Source organism: Urocitellus parryii, chromosome 11, assembly GCF_045843805.1.
Source record: "Urocitellus parryii isolate mUroPar1 chromosome 11, mUroPar1.hap1, whole genome shotgun sequence".
NCBI classification, from domain to species: Eukaryota; Metazoa; Chordata; class Mammalia; order Rodentia; family Sciuridae; genus Urocitellus; species Urocitellus parryii.
This window is the reverse complement of record NC_135541.1, coordinates 56,682,555-56,699,349: the sequence shown is the minus strand read 5'-3', so window position 1 is coordinate 56,699,349 and position 16,795 is coordinate 56,682,555. Positions and strand designations below refer to the sequence as shown.

Sequence of the window (16,795 nt, the reverse complement as noted above, 5' to 3'; positions counted from 1 at the left end):
TTCCAACATCTAATGTGTGGACTGGTCTTTAGTAAATATTTATTGAATTAGATTTCCTTTGTGGCTTTCTAACAGTAAGGCATATTCTAAAAGCTTTTGCTTGAAGGGACAGATTTAGAAATGTGCTGTCAGAGAGTAGGCTAAAAGAAGCTAAAAAATAATTAAAAAAAAGAGAAATAAAACATTACTGCTGGATAAATAATTACCAGAATAACTTTAAATTTCCAACAAAGTGTTGTTCAATACACAGCTATAAGAATGACTAAATTTTGAGTAAGAGCTCTAACAATACCATATACTAGTAAGCATGAGGAGCAACTAGAATGCTTATATATGGCTGATGGGAATGCAAAAAATAACAGCCATTCTGGAAAACAATTTGGTATCTCCTTATGAAGTTAAACATAAACTTACCATAGGTCAGAGAGTTTCTTCCTATTTAATTTGGGTAAATGAAAATGTATACTCTCACAAAAATCAGTACAGGAAGATGTATAGTAACTTTATTTATAATTAACAAAAGCTGGAAAGCCAAATGTCCTTCCAAGAATGAATGCTTAAACTAAAGCACATTCAATGTAACCCTTGTCAGCCAACAATAGAAAGGCATAACAACAGGGGCAAATCTCAGGGTTATATACTCTATGCAGGTATCCACTAGGAATTCTGGAAAGAAAAAAAAAAAACTATAGGGAAAGAATGTAGGTCTGTGGTTGGTGGATTAAAGTTAGGGACAATGCCAGGGTAATATTTTGTAGTGATAGAACTTTTATATCTCTATTTTGGTGGTGGTTACATAAATCCACAATATGTTTTAGTTAGCTTTTTCACTGCTGTGACTAAAAGATCTAATCAGAACAATGATAGAGGAGGAAAAGTGTATTTGAGGGCTCACGGTTTCAGAGGTCTTAGTCCATAGGAGGCAGGCTACATTCCTCAGGGCTAGAGTGAAGTAGAACATCATGGTAGAAGAGTATGGCAGAGGGAAGCAGCTCACGTGATAATCAGAAAGGAGTGAGGGAGAGGGGAGGAAGAGGGAGACAGGGAGAGGAGAGGGGGAGGAGGAGGGAGGGAGGAAGAGATACAGGAATAAAAAGAGAGAAAGAGATTCTACTCTTCAGATACAAAATATGTACTCCATAGTCATGCCCCCAATGAACCACTTCTTCCAGCCACATCCCACTGCCTCCAGCTACCACTCAGTTAATCCCATCAGGGATTAATTCATCGATTAGGTTAAGGCTATAACCCAAGGAATTCTCCTCCAAATCTTGCATTGTCTCCTATGTGAGCTTTTGGGGGACACCTCATATTCAAACCATAATATATGTTAAAAAGTCATAAAACTGTACCCAGAAAAGTTGATTTTACTGTTTGTAAATTTTAAGATGAACACTTCCTAAGCATGAGGATAAGCTTCCTTTTTCTTCCATTTCCACATATCTTACTCTAGACTTGAAAAGACTACCTTATACAGGACTTTATCCTGTGAGGAGAAAGGTGGAATGAACTAATAGAATGGCTTTGAGGTAGGGTTAAAGGAATTACTACTAAGGCATAATAGGTATTTATGTCAAAGGCTAGATTATGAGATAGTTATCTTATTTTGAAAAAAGACAAAGAACTGAAAAGCAGAATAGATCTGAAAATTAAAGAATGGATTGTCCTCCCTGTATTCCCTCTCTTTGTGACATAATTATATCTTCCTTTGATTTGCTTTCTGTTATGTTTCTGCTACACATAGAATAGTTTAAGAAAAAGTAATTTAATTTTAAGAAGATATAAGGCTATTTCTATTTCAATATCTCAAATCTAAAATAAGAGGGATTAATCAATTGGCTGCAGTTTTTGCATCAAAACTTTAACTGAAAAATTTTCTTAAAACTCTAGTGGAACCTAACATTAGGGTTAATTCTACAAGGAAGCTAATGCATTTGAAGAAATGAAGTCAGCATGTTTGATACTTTTCACCTGTTTCTGCTTGTCTGTTTTTCTTCTATTGCCTATTCCCCTTCTACCTTTTACTGCTTCTTACATTTTCTTTCCCACTCTCCCAGTCTGTCATGACCTTTTACTCCTCCGTGCCTTTTAGAAATTTGTCACAAGCCTAAATTATGTCTTTAGGAATAATCACATAAAATATAATTCAATACAAAGACTGTGAATTAAAATGTGGCTAAGGTTAAAATACAAATAGAGCGATATTCTTTTTCTAAAACATAACAATAGAGAATATAAGTAGTCTAACAAGACATTTAATACATATTAAGTGTAAAACACTAATTTACATGTACTTTTTCAAAGAAGTATGTAAGTCATTTAAATTATAACTTTTTCAAAATACCTGGTTACTAATATTAGAATACTTAGAGCAAGTTTAATAAGGTCAACAAATTTAAATCTTATAAAATGTAACATGCATATGTCAACAAAATATGGCCTTAATCAGTCTGTGAATAATTATCCGGCCAAATTACTATTGATACTAAATTAGTTATTGAATAAATAGTTCAAATGTATACTCTGACTTCCATATACTTAGTTGCTGTTATAATTTGAATTTTCCCAAAATGTGTTTCAACACTGACCTCAATGCAGCAATGTTTAGAGTTGAGACTCTTGGGAAGTGATTGGATCACAAGCACTCTTAACTCCATCAATGAATTAATCCATTGATGGATTCATAATTTGATGGCATTACTGGAGGTGGTGAAAACTTTAGAAGGTAGAAAGCAGTTGGAGGAAATTGGTTTCTGACAGCATGTCCTTAAAAGATATAATATGTTCTAGGCTCCTTCCTCACTCACTTTTTGCTTCTGGCCACTATGTGGTTAGCAGCTTTCACCATGATGTTTTGTCTCCCATAGACCAGCTAACCATTGAATAAAATCTCTGAAATCATAAGCCAAAATAAACCTTTCCTCCTTTATTTTATTTTCTCAGGTATTTAGTCACAGCAACAGAAAAGAATAACAGTTGCCCAAGAAAAGACTAACTAACTTATGTTAGGCCTTTATACTGTGATTATGTGAATAAGTCACCTACTGAATATGGAAATAAGATGCCTGAGAAGACTCTTTCTAATTAATTAATAACTGGTAGTCTTCTGTTTTCTTCTGCCCGTTTATAAAATAAGAATAACCTTTGGGTAAACTCAGAAGTGGTTGTATAAGTCACATGCCTCTGAAAAACAGCTCCTTTGTAAAACAACAAATGGGGTAAATAAAAAATACTGTATGTCCTTTTTACTGCCTTTTATTTATGTAATAAAGATGACCAAGACAAAAATTAGAAAAAAGAAAGTAAGAAAAAATTGAACTACTGGATGTCTAGAAAATTAAAAGGACTTAACATTACAAAATGCTTATTTCTACAATTAGAATGTCCAAAAGAGAACGTTAAAATTCTCAGTAGCATTCTAACATCAGAATCATTTATAATTGGAATCTAAGGGTATCAATTCAGCAATTGTTGATTTATAGGGTATATTACTTCAGAATAGAATGTTTAAAAAAAACTCAAACAAGTTTCCAAATCTAAAAAGAAAGGATTTTTTAAAGTTAAGGTATATGTAATATTTTAAATTATAATTTATAAATGCAAATAAACTTCGCAATGTGATTTTCATAAATGAGAGAAAAGTTATGCCTTATACTTTTTTCTAACATAAAGATCATTCCTTTAAATAGTTCTCATTTGTTAAATTAAAATAGCAAATTCTTGTTCATTTTAGAATATTTAGATGAAAATTCTGAGGTTAATATAATATGGTTTTTAATTAAAATATTTAGCAAATATTTTCTTTTGCTCTTAGGAGATAAATTACTTCAAGGTTCCTGATATTAAGATATATTATTTCATTAGTAGAAAATATGACTTGTATTATTCTTCAGTTTTTCCTGGAACTTGCTCAGCCTTGCATAAATCTTCTTCATATTTCTTCTTGAGATTATTTAAATACATCCGCAAACTGTCTGGATCCAATTGAGAATTTCGAGCCGTTTGAACAAGTCTTGTGGCTAGATGATACACAGCTCTCTGTCTTTCCATCTCCGGGGTACTCCTTTGGTGCTGCTGTTATTAAATATCCATAGATATAAATTTAAAATGAATACAATTTTATTTAAATCATAGTTTGACACTGTTCTACTTCTATAGAAATATGGAGGAACTCAAAGATAAGAATCAGTTCCATCCAACTAGTAAAAATAATACACTAGAAGAAATTTTTAAAATTCTATTTGGAAGAATAAAAATACTATTTGGAAGAATGAAATTTCTTATGAACATTTACTACTTTATGACAGAACCTTAAATCCTCAAAAAAATCCTCAATGAAAAAAAATTTCTGTTAAATCAATCAAATTCTTCAATAAAAATACCAAAAAAAGTAATAGAAAATTCAACAGAGAAAGGTTCTACAAACACTTTTTCACTAAAATGGTATGGGAAAATAGCACTACTCATTGCTATACAGTAATCATAATTTTAATGTTATCCAAATATACCACTATGCTGTCTCCTATTTTAATTCCTCAATAGATAAACTGGTGGACATAATGGGTCATCAGAAAATTCCTTGTCCCTAACAGAACTCATATGTAGAAATTGTTGGAGTCTAAGAGAAAATATTCATGGAGGGGAATAGTACATTTTAAAAATATACAACATAAATAGCTATTTAAAATTATGCCTTAATTCCTAACAAACTATACTTGAGGATACCCAAGAAATTTAAAATGAGAATTTGGAAGACTTTTATATATTCCATTTTTGAATAGTACTTCATGATTGGAAATACAGCTGAAAAATTCTTAATTCATACCTTTGCCTGATCTAGATAGAGGAGTCAACATTTTCAATCTCAACTATGTATGAAAAGTCTTGGTTAGTCTCCCAGAAATACAGTCCTGTCAACTCTTTCTCAATACAGCAAGGAATTCTAAATATTTTCCTACTTTTATTATAGGAAAAGATGAGTTAAGATTCCATGAGATAGAATAAGGTTATCATATATTCACCCATGTTTCTACTTAATACATAGGTTGATTACCATTACTCTATTATTCAAATAACAAATTTTAGATATCTATTACCATCTATGTTCCAGACCCCAAAGCTTGTGTATATGTGTCTAGGGAGAATACAAAATGTGAATCTGATATAATATCAGAGCTCAAGGAGCTTGTGGTCTAGTGGTAAAAAGGCTTATTTTAAGCAATTTATTATGGCAATTATGAAAAGTTCCACAAGGGTAATATAAAAGATTCTGAGAAAGGGAAGTTCACTTCTAGATCACATGAAGAGAAGCTTAAATTAAATGGAGTATTTGGAATGAATCCTGATGAGTAGAAACACCTAGAAGGGAGAGTGTTCTTCATAGAAGAAACAGCCAAAGCACATTCGAAAGCATGCTACACAATCAAGTCAAAGTGATGAAATGACAATTAACTCAATGTGACAAATGTGGATTATGCAAAACTGAGTGAAGTAATGTAAAGCTTGTGTAGATAACAAAGAAGATCTTAACACAAAAATCAACAAACTTCAGAATCCTCTGATAACTGGTTAAAAAAAAAAAAGCAAATTCCTGAGCCACAAATTCCTGAGATCCTTAAAATCTAAGATGTACCAAACATTTCAGGTGATTCTAATTTCTTAAAACTATGTTTTGAGAAATAATATAGAAGACTTTTAACACTAGGCTAAGGAGTTCAACTTTTATATTGTTAAGAAATAACTGAATGTTTCTGAGTAAGCAAACAATCTGATAAGAGCTAAGCATTAGAAGATAATCTGGTAGAAGTGTGCAGGAGGTATTGAAAAGAGAGACAATTTAACTACATAGACCTAATGAGAGGTAATTAAGAAGAGGGATACATAGATGATTCTTATGGGTCACTGGGAGGCTTGAAAGAAAAGATATGGGAGATGTTTTCAGAAAAAGTAATTCTCAATTCAATTTTTGTCCTAAAAAGTAGACTAAGGTGTCAAGGGGAAATGTATATAGATTTGGAGATGGGCAGTAGTGATACAGAATCTGTGAAAAAGGATGAGATCACCAAGACTGCAAATTTTTTAAAAAGTGTGGGGGTGGGAAAAATATTATGAACATTTATATTTAGTAAGTGTAAAAGATAAAGTGTTGGTGAAGAAAGGAAATAAGTAATAATCAAAGAAATAAGAGGATAAAAATGTCCATAAGAGAAAAACTGCACAAAACCAAGACAGAATTAAGGAAAGGGAAGTGATAAGTGCCATAGAGATATCATGGAAGATAAGAAGTGATTTTAAAAAAACAAAAAACACAAGATGTTTTGATTAACTGGGATTTAAGAAAAAAGTTTCAAAATACTGAGGGGAAAGGGAAAAAAAAACGAGAGAGAGAAATGAATTACAGTAGATGGGGTAGAGAGAGAAGATGGGAGGGGAGGGGAGGGGAGGGGAGGGGGATAGGAAGGGTAGATAGGAAAGGCAGAAAAATACAACAGACACTAGTATGGCAGTATGTATAAATGTGGATGTGTAACCAATGTGAATCTGCAAGCTGTATATGTGGTAAAAATGGGAGTTCATAACCCACTTGAATCAAATGTATGATATGTCAAGAGCATTGTAATGTTTTGAACAACCAATAAAAAAAAAGAAAAAAAAAAGATTAAGATTACAAGTGGATAGCAGAAGAAGAAAGTATAGATACTCCTGAGTTTTCAGTAAAAAAAGAGAAATGGGAAAATAATTTAAGAAATTGGGGTGAGGATTTCTTGGTGGAAGAAAAAAAAACATAAACATATTCATAGAAAAAGGGAAATCAGTGCAGAAAAGAATAAGCAAAAGAAAAAAATGAAACAATTTACTCAGAAGGAAAGAAAACAAAAAAGTTAATTTAAAAAAAATTTTTAAATGTTAATGAACCTTTATTTTATTAATTTATATGCGGAGCTGAGAATCGAACCCAGTGTCTCACACATTCTAGGAAAGCGCTGTACCACTGAGCCACAACCTCACCCCAGAAAAGTTAATTTTAAAAAGTCTGAAAAGCACTCTTTTTTCTTAAAATAGAAGAAATATGAGATGGGTGAAAAATAAATATTCCAAGAACAGAATTTTGCAGGAATTGTGCAACAAGGGCTCACAAAGGGTGGAAATGTTTTGAAAGAGTTACAGAAAAGGAGTTATAGAGATCAATAAAAGGAGAAGAAAAAATTATTCAGTAAAATATTCAACTAAAGTTAGAATGTAAGAATTTTATAGTGGATAAAATTAGACTATCTAGAATATTCTTCAAACATTACTAGGAAAGTTAAAGCCTAGATGACCAGTGAAGAAGTGGCTTATAACAGGAATTTGGCAAGATTAAATCTGAAAAATTATGGAATGAGAGGTATTTCAGAATGATAACACTGATAAAATTACTGATGAAGAGATTTAAATGGGTAATTAGACAAGTGAATTCATAGAGACAGTCTAAAAAAATCAGAGAAGGAAAGAATGCAATAAAAAATGGAAGGCAGGTTAAGAAAAAGTGAAAGGAAACTATTATTGAAGAAAATTCCCACTACCTAGCCTAGCTCAACTTACTGAACACATTGAATTTTCTTTTTTTTTTCACATTGAATTTTTTAAAACACTACAAAGCAACCTAATTTGAAAAATGAAAAATATTTCCGATTTTCTGAGTCAACGGATGTGCTTTTAGTGTTGGATATACTACTTTGTAGCAAATCACTTAACCTCTATAAACCTATAAAAATGATAGTAAAACTAATACATTTATTATTTATCATTTTATTAGAAAGACCTAACTACTTCATTTCTTCTTTTCAATGCTACATAAAACCATAAAAATACAAATGTCATGCATAGTGATTTTTATTTTTAATGTGCCTTTTAAATACTTATTTTCTCATTATAAATTCATTTGGCAATAATTAATATAGAAACTGAACTGCTGAATTTTTCTCTTTTAGTAGCTAATGTGCTGGGAAAAGCCATAACAGGCCAAATCAAAAATGTTTTGAGAAATAAAAATAATTTTCTTCAGAATTAAGCTTTATATTTTAAATATTTAATTATTTTAACTATTACTATTACAAGATATTTAGGTCAAAGCCAAAATAAGAAAGTACACTAAAACCATTTTTTTTTAATTTGAAAAACAATTAATTCTTATTGTTAAAGTGGTTTTTACCAAAATTTTTCTTGTAATTTGAGTTGTGATTTCTTTGGCATCCATGACAATTGATTGTGGAAGTGATGATACCTCTGCTGCTTTTAAACCTAAAATTATAAATAAAAAAACTGGCTTCAAAATAGTTATTTATGATATTTTTATGTTTGTTTTAACTGATGTTAATATTTTTTCCAAAGATTTAAATTTCCCTTGTACAAGGATTTCTGAACTGCTCAATTCTCAAAATTAAGTTTTCCAAAGTTTTAGATGACAACTTCCCAATTATTAGATTTAATTGCTTGTCCCAGACAAATAAGGCAAATATCAATTACCTCTCAATATACTTCTGAGACAGGAAAGAAAAGAGGTAACTAGGAAATAATAACATTAATATTACAATTGCAAAAATAGTCAGTTGCTGGCCACAGTGGCTCATGCCTGCAATCCAGCAACTATGTGACTGACCTCTGTGAGGAAAAGTAAAGCATCCTTGTTTTACTTTTTGAAATGGTAAATCAACCAGATAACTTATTTGTTTCACATGTCTAATCTTTATAAGCCTCAATTTCATTGCCTATGAAATGGGGATAATTTTTCATATATAGAGACTCATAAAAATTCAATAAACTATCAAAAGTCAGCTGCCTAGCGTATAGCATAATACTGGCTGTAATTCCAGCAGCTCAGGAGGCTGAGGCAGGAGTATTAAAAGTTCAAAGCCAGACTCAACAACTTAATGAGACCCTGTCTAAAAATATAGAATAAAAAATGGTCTGGGCTATGGCTCAGTAGTTAAGCAATCTAGGTTCAATACCTGGTACCAAAACAAACCAACAAACCAACAAAAAGTAGTTGGTTAATAGAAGGTGGAAGGATATTTGTTTTTTCAAATGATGAGAATGTTGAGTCACAGAGACAACCTTATAGCTGAATGTTCCTCTAGCAAAACTATGAGATTAGAATTTCTCAGAAGATACAATAGTAGGTAACCACTCTACGAAAATTCAAAGTATAAACTATTATTCTTGTATTTTTAAAGTTTAATTGTATTGTATCAATGCCATGTAGGCACTCTACTGTGTGCCAATTGTTTATTGTACTTTAGAAGCAATGGAAGCAATGACAATATTTATTGAGAAGTTACTCATTGCCAAGTACTATGCTAGGCAGCTGACTTTTGATAACATTGAATCTTTATGACTCTCTATAAAAAAATTATCCCTATTTCATAGGTAATGAAATTGAGGCTTATAAAGACTAGACATGTGATACAAATAAGTTATCTAGTTGATTTACCATTTTGAAAAGTAAAACAAGGATGCTTTACTTTTCCTCACAGGTGCTAAAATGGTTTTTGGAACCTTATATGTATGGATCAACTGAAAATTCTCTGAATCTGTGATGATTTTATATGTCATATAATTACTTATGTAGAAAGTATCTAATAAAGTTTAGGAATATCATATGATTTGGTAATAATTCTCATTTAATTAGTAATACTCTGAAACTGAAGAAAACAGAAGGAATTTACTCCTAATAGAGTGTGTAGGAAATGTACAATTTTCAACTTAATATTTAACTTGCAATTATAAACTAAGTTACATTTTTGTAAGAGTAGAAATTCATACTTCTAGGGCTTTCATGTAACATATTTCTACACAGTTACTGGTTCATGTAAGTTTTTAAATTAAAAAGTTATATATGTGTGTGTATATTATATATATATAAGCTTATAATGTATAAATGTCATATATATGGTATATATTGATTTTCTGCTTATATGAACTTATATTAACCAGTATAACAGATACATAATGTGATTTTGACATATAGTCTTAGGCATATAAACATTCACACACACACACACACACACAAAAAAAAAAAAAAACTAAACAAAGAAAGTTTGCTTAGATTGATAGCCAAGAAAAGGGGAGAAAACAGTTTGTCTGAAGAGAATGTGTTTTAATCTATAATTTATATATGCAATACCATAATTTTTTTCTTCTGTGAGTCCTTTAGAAAGTTTGTATGTATACAAAATTGCTTCTTTATTTCTTGAGGCATTCTTTACATGCTGAACTTCAAAATGCATGTTTTCTACATTAGGATACAAGACATCTATATGGCATAGTTCCAGGAAATGTGTAGCAAACAGTGTAAATGCCTATGATACATAAAAGACAATGAATATTAGTGCTTTTTAAAGTGAATTAGAAAATTCAATTGTAACTATTTAAACATAAAAATTTAATTTCTTTTTCCAAATAGTTTGACAGAGATGTAAGAACAAAACCAATAATGTGGAGGCTAACATGATCAATCCATTTTAAAGTATTTTGAAATTTTACATCCAATGAAGTAATATCTTTATTATTTTTCCTCATATATATGTGTATGGTACTTTATGGAAAAGAGAACAAATCTAAAATTAAGATCATAAGAAATATATTTGAAGATATTAAAAAGATGTTTGCCAGAAACAAAACTATTAACTGAGGGAATCACTTAGTAGGGAGATAACCCCCACACATGATAAAATCATAATATTTCCTTCAACTTTTAAAAACTCCATTTTGAAAGTAGCTTCTCTTCCTGTAATTGAAATCAATGGATTGCCTTTAGGTATTCGAAATTCCCTAAATGTGATTTTTGTTTGTTTGTTTTGTGGTGCTAGGGATCAAATCAAAAGCAAAGCCACCAAAGTTTTTACTTTTGCTAAAATAAGCAAAGGTATGCATAACTGATTATGTTTTAGGACATATTTACCAATGAGAAAAGAAATAGATGACCAATGGAAAACAGAATACTAACATAGTCTAAAAAGAAAATATTTGGCTGGGGGCTGGGGATGTAGCTCAGCTGGTAGAGCTCTTCCCTAGAATGCACAAAGCTCTGGGTTCTAGCCCCAACACCACAAACAAGAGAGAGAAGGGGGGAGGGGGGGAGGGAGGGAGGGAGAGAAAGAGAGATAGATGGATGGATATGGTTGCCAAAATGGTACAACCATGGAAGACTGGTAGCAAGAAAGGAAAGAAAAGGTTTTGTATATAACTTGCTAATAGTTTGGATATTGAGTGCATCCTCTTAGGAGCTGTTAAAAGCTTGTTCCTCAGTTTGGCAATGCTGAAAGGTGAAGGAACATTTAAGAGGTAGGGCTTAGTGGAGGTAATTAGGTCACTGCTCCTAGAAGAAATCAATGTCGGTCTACTGGAGTGAGTTCTTTAGAACAAGTTGATATAAAAGAACAAGGGAGCAGTCCTTGATTACTGGAATAAACTATTTAAAAGCTAGGGACCATGGTCAATAACAATATTCTTAAAAATTATGTGTCTAACCTATACTAGAATAACTTTGTAAACTGTATTTCACATTAGTTCAATTTAACAAATAATTATTCACAATGTTTTCTATTGCAAACATTGTGCTAGGAACTGAAGATAGTAAATTATAAAAATAACAATTGACTTTAAGCTCCTTAAAAGTGAGTAGCAATGTTATATGTTTACTAAATTACTTATAATAGAAAAAGACATTCAGACCTATCATTAAAGTTTTTATTCTTAGATACTACAGAGTACCACAGGGGTTTCACATTGTTGCTGAGACTTTGTGATCCTCCTGCCTCAGACTCCTAAGGAGCTGGGATTACAGGTATGTACACCATGCTTAGATAGGAATTGACTTATAATCATGGAGATGGACAAGTTCTAAGAACTGTGATTGGCAAGCTGATAATCCAGAAGAGCCAATTATAGTTCTAGTCTGAATGCAAGCAAATTTTAGATCCAGAAAAAGTAGATGTTTCAGTTTGAGGCTGGTGGCAGACAAGAACTCATCTTCCAGACTGAAGGCAGTCAGAAGTTTCTCAGGACTCTTGAGAGAGTCAATATTTTTGTTCTATTCAGGCTTTTAATTTATTAGCTGGGACCTAGCCACATTTGGGAGGGCCATCTGATTTATTCAGCTTACAATTCAAATGTTCATCTCCTCCAGAAATATCCGCATAGACACACACAGAAAAATGTTGGACCAAATGTCATGACAACTTGTGACCCCATCAAGTTGATATATGAAACTAACCATCCACAAGTCCACTCCTTGTCAACTTGGTACCTATATATATCTCCTTATACCATATTTCATCTCCAAGTGAAGATAACAATAAGGTCATAATTTTACCTAATATGATACAACTATCTTGAGAACAACCATGAATACATTAACTAATTCCCCAGAAGAGGAGGTAAAAATCCTCCAGAGAGTTCATTCTTCTCTTTGATGTATTATACTTTAAAAACTATGATGGATACTATCTATAGATGTAGCTCTATAGTAGAGTGTATTCTTAGCATGCACAAAGCCCTGAGTCTAGCACCAATAAAACAAAAAAAAAATTTAAAAAAAAACCTATGATGTAAAATTAGCAATATTTAAATCCTATGGTATTAAGTTAATACATTTGGGTCACCTGATAGCAAAAAATAAAGATGTTAACTTAATATATGTCTTTATGCACAAATATTCATAATAAAAAGGAGGGGAAATCATACTTGTACTCTTCATTATTGTAACTGGTAACATAGTCATAGCTGCTTCTAGAACTTATTTTAAAATCCTTTTGTCTTCAGGAAGCACCTTAGCTACTCATGGTTCTTTGCCTGCTAACATGGTTCAAATCTCCATTACTGAAGGATCTTGGTCAACCATGGTTCTTCCTATATCCAATTGTTATAGTTTTCCATCAACCTTAATCACAGATGTGATAATTTATAAACAGATACCCTAAGGAATCTCTGGTATTCCAGACAGACTCCTCATGCCCACATTGTGGAGTAGTGCTGTTTCCCTTTGGTAATCAAGATCAATCACTCCTGTCAGCATAGTGATTCCCTTCTTTGATTTAGAGACATAAGGAACCTAAAGTAGCTGGGGAGGAGCCTTAACTTTCAAGTCAAAGTAATTGTGTCCCCTGGAGGAAGCATTGTCCCTTTGTAATTAAGATGTTTATGCCAACAGAGTACAAGTTTTCAAGCACAAGAAGCAAAAATGTTGCTTGGTGGTTACCAGCAATGTCTTTTCCATTACCACTCTTTTATTCTTAGACTCATGAATCTGGGCTATGGGAGAAATAGCATCATATTTTGAAAGCTGACTTAGAACATATACAGTCTTCTGGAGAACCTTACTCCAGTATAACAAGGTACTGCCTGCTACCTGGTGCTATAACTGAGTGCTTCAAAAGGCCATACCACGATTTTGTGAAGGTGTTTACTTTGGATGGTGGAGAACATGGTAAAAACAGTCAATTCCAAAGCTATTTGCAACACTGCATTTATTGTGAAGGGAGTTGATCAGAAGTAATGCTGTAATATTCCATTGTGTTTATATGCCACATTTTTAATCCATTTATCTACTGAAGTGCATCTAGGTTGGTTCCATAGTTTAGCTATTGTGAATTGTGCTGCTATAAACATTGATGTGGCTGTGTCCCTGTAGTATTCTGTTTTTAAGTCCTTCTTTGGGTATAGACCGAAGAGAGGGATAGCTGGGTCAAATGGTGGTTCCATTCCCAATTTTGGAAAGAAATCTGCATACTGCTTCCCATATTGGCTGCACCAATTTGCAGTCCCACCAGCAGTGTATGAGTGTACTTTTTCCCCCACATCCTCACCAACACTTATTGTTGTTTGGCTTCATAATAGCTGCCATTCTGACTGGAGTGAGATGAAATCTTAGAGTAGTTTTGATTTGCATTTCTCTTAATTGCTAGCAATGATGAACATTTTTTTATATATTTGTTGATTGATTGTATATCATCTCCTAAGAAGTGTCTGTTCAGGTCCTTGGCCCATTTATTGACTGGGTTATTTGTTTTTTGGTGCTTAGCTTTTTGAGTTTTTTATATACCCTAGAGATTAGTGCTCTATCTAATCTAAATGTGTGAGGAGTAAAGATTTGCTCCCATTCTGTAGGCTCTCTATTCACCTCACAGATTGTTTCTTTTGCTGAGAAGAAAGTTTTTAGTTTGAATCCATCCCATTTATTGATTCTTGATTTTGATTCTGGTGCCAAAGGAGTCTTATTAAAGAAGCTGGGGCCTAATCCCACATGATGGAGATTCAGGCCTACTTTTTCTTCTATTATACACAGGGTCTCTGGTTTTATTCCTAGGTCCTTGATCTGTTTTGAGTTTTGTGCATGATGAGAAATAGGGGTTTAAGAGAATAAAATCATGGCAATTGCAGGTAAAAGGATGGAGTCAGAGAAGATAATGCTAAGTGAAGTTAGCCAATCCCAAAAAACCAAATGCCAAATGTTTCCTCTGATAGAAGGAGGCTGATTCATAGTGGGGTAGGGAGGGGAGGAATAGATGAACTATAGATAGGGCAGAGGGGTGGGAGGGGAAGGGAGGGGATTAGAAATGATGGTGGAATGTGATGAACATTATTATCCAAAGTACATATATGAAGACATGAATTAGTGTGAATATACTTTGTATACAACCAGAGATATGAAAAATTATGCTTTATATGTATAAGAATTATAATTCAGTCCACTGTCATATATAAATAAAATAATTAATAAAAAAGAAGCAATGCTGTGTGAAATATTGTGATGGTAGATAAGGCATTCCATAAGTCCACAGATGATAATTTTGGCAGAAGGATCACATGTAGAAAAAGTAAATCCATCTCAAGAGTATATATTTCAGTAAGAACATGATGGAAGTTATCCAATGTAATTAACCTGGAGCTGGTTGATCATCTCAGGGAATGGTTCCTTAATGGGGATATCATGTTGATCTCTGCTGCTGGAAGATAGAGCACTCAATAGTGGCCATAGCTGAGTTGATCTTGGTAAATAAAAATCCATGTTGCTGAGTCCATGTATAAATTCCAGTCCTCCTATCATTGCTACTTTGTTCATGAGCCCTTTGGGTGATAATGACAAAGATGTCTGGGAAAAGAAGCTAGTTGAAGGTTTTAGTTAGATTTTTATTGCTGTGACCAACATATCTGACAGGAACAACTTGGAGGAGGAAAGTTTATTTTGGCTCATGATTTCTCAGAGATTCAGTATATGGTTGGCCAGCTCCATAGCTATGGGCCTGAGGTAAAGCAGAACAGAATGCTGGAAGGGTAGTGGAGGAAAACATTTCAGTACTTGATAGCCAGGAAAGAAAGAGAGGGAGCTCTGTTCACCAGGGACATAATATCAACCCCAAAGGCAAGCCCCCAGTGACTTACTTCCCCCAATCATATCCTATCTACCTATAGTTCCTACTCAGTTAATATATTCAAGAGGATTAATCCACTCATTAGGTTATAGTTCTTTAATCTTTTACTTCTGAAAGTTTTTGTATTCTCTCACACATAAGCTTTGGGGGGACACCACATATGCAAACCATATCACTTGTATCCACATAACAAGTCATCCTATCTCCTATCCACTTGATTATTAAAATCTTCCTCTGCTGAGATCACTCTTTGGTAGGCATTCAACAGGACACAAATATCTTTTTTTGTCTATCCTCAAAAGTCTATTCACATCTTTCCTTCCCAAATTTCCTTGTCATCAATTGTTTGATCATATTCCAAGTTCCTGACTATGTAGCAAAACCACTGCCTACAGTCCACAAATTAATATATAGTTGCATATTTGGCCATTTTCCCTTCCAGGAAGAGTGGGCAACCTGGTGCACTGCTTGAAATTCTTCCTTCTGAGAGGATTTTCTTTCATAATTGTGTTTAAGATATGTCCCAGAAAGGGATTATAGTGCTAGAGTTGTCCACCATTAGGGGTACCTGCATATTGTGCATACAGGCAGTTCTGTTGGCTTTTACTTGGCCTTTGCAATGATAATTTCCCTCAAGTCACAATTCAGGGAACCAATGTAAGGATTTTTCCAGCTGTTAAGCATATTTTAATTAGGCATTACAGTACTGGAATTACCACAGAATTAGTTTGGGAACTCACTGGGCCCACTGTGAGATAGACTTAAACTAAAATTTAATTGATCACCTGACCTTGATAAGTCCCTTTTCTGACTAAGGACTACAGTAACATTTTGGATCTCCTAAAATTACAGAAAGCTCAAAGCCAGGACCAGTCAGTAGTCCTTACAAAATTTGACTGCTTCTTTTCCCCAGTGCACAATTATCCCGGTGAAAGGCCATATATCCCTTTGGGGGATTGGGTAGGAGGAGGATAAATTGAATAGTTATCCCTCTATATCCATTGGCTCCATATCCATAGATGGAACCAACCACAGATGGAAAATATATGGGGAAAAGATAGGTTTGTATTAGCATGGACAATCTTTTTTTTTTTTCGTGTTCCTTAATATAGTGTAACAACTACTTACATTTCATTTATATTATATTAGGAATTATAAAGAATCTAGAGATGATTTAAAGTATGCAGGGAGATATGCATATATTACATTCAAATATGATACCATTTTATGTAAGAGCTTGAAAATCTGAAGATTTTGGTAAACTTGGGGGTTCCTGGAACCCAGGTACCACAGACACTGAGAGATGACTGTATAAATATTTGAAAGTGTACCAGGATTCTTTCTCAAGAGGATCTCTCCCCAGCTGGTGCATGAACTGCTAGAAA

General features: G+C 33.1%; 1 protein-coding gene across 1 annotated transcript in view; it reads right to left on the bottom strand.

Annotated features, from left to right (window-relative positions):
- Positions 1–3,882: 3,882 nt before the first annotated feature.
- Positions 3,883–16,795, bottom strand: part of Msh4 (mutS homolog 4) — a 77,686-nt gene continuing 64,773 nt past the window's right edge. Inside the window, exons 17-19 of the mRNA XM_026410022.2 lie at positions 10,163–10,337; positions 8,192–8,280; positions 3,883–4,074 (exon numbers count right to left, since the gene is read on the bottom strand). Coding sequence (XP_026265807.2) covers positions 3,883–4,074; positions 8,192–8,280; positions 10,163–10,337 — 456 coding nt within the window. The remainder of the gene's footprint in view (positions 4,075–8,191; positions 8,281–10,162; positions 10,338–16,795) is intronic.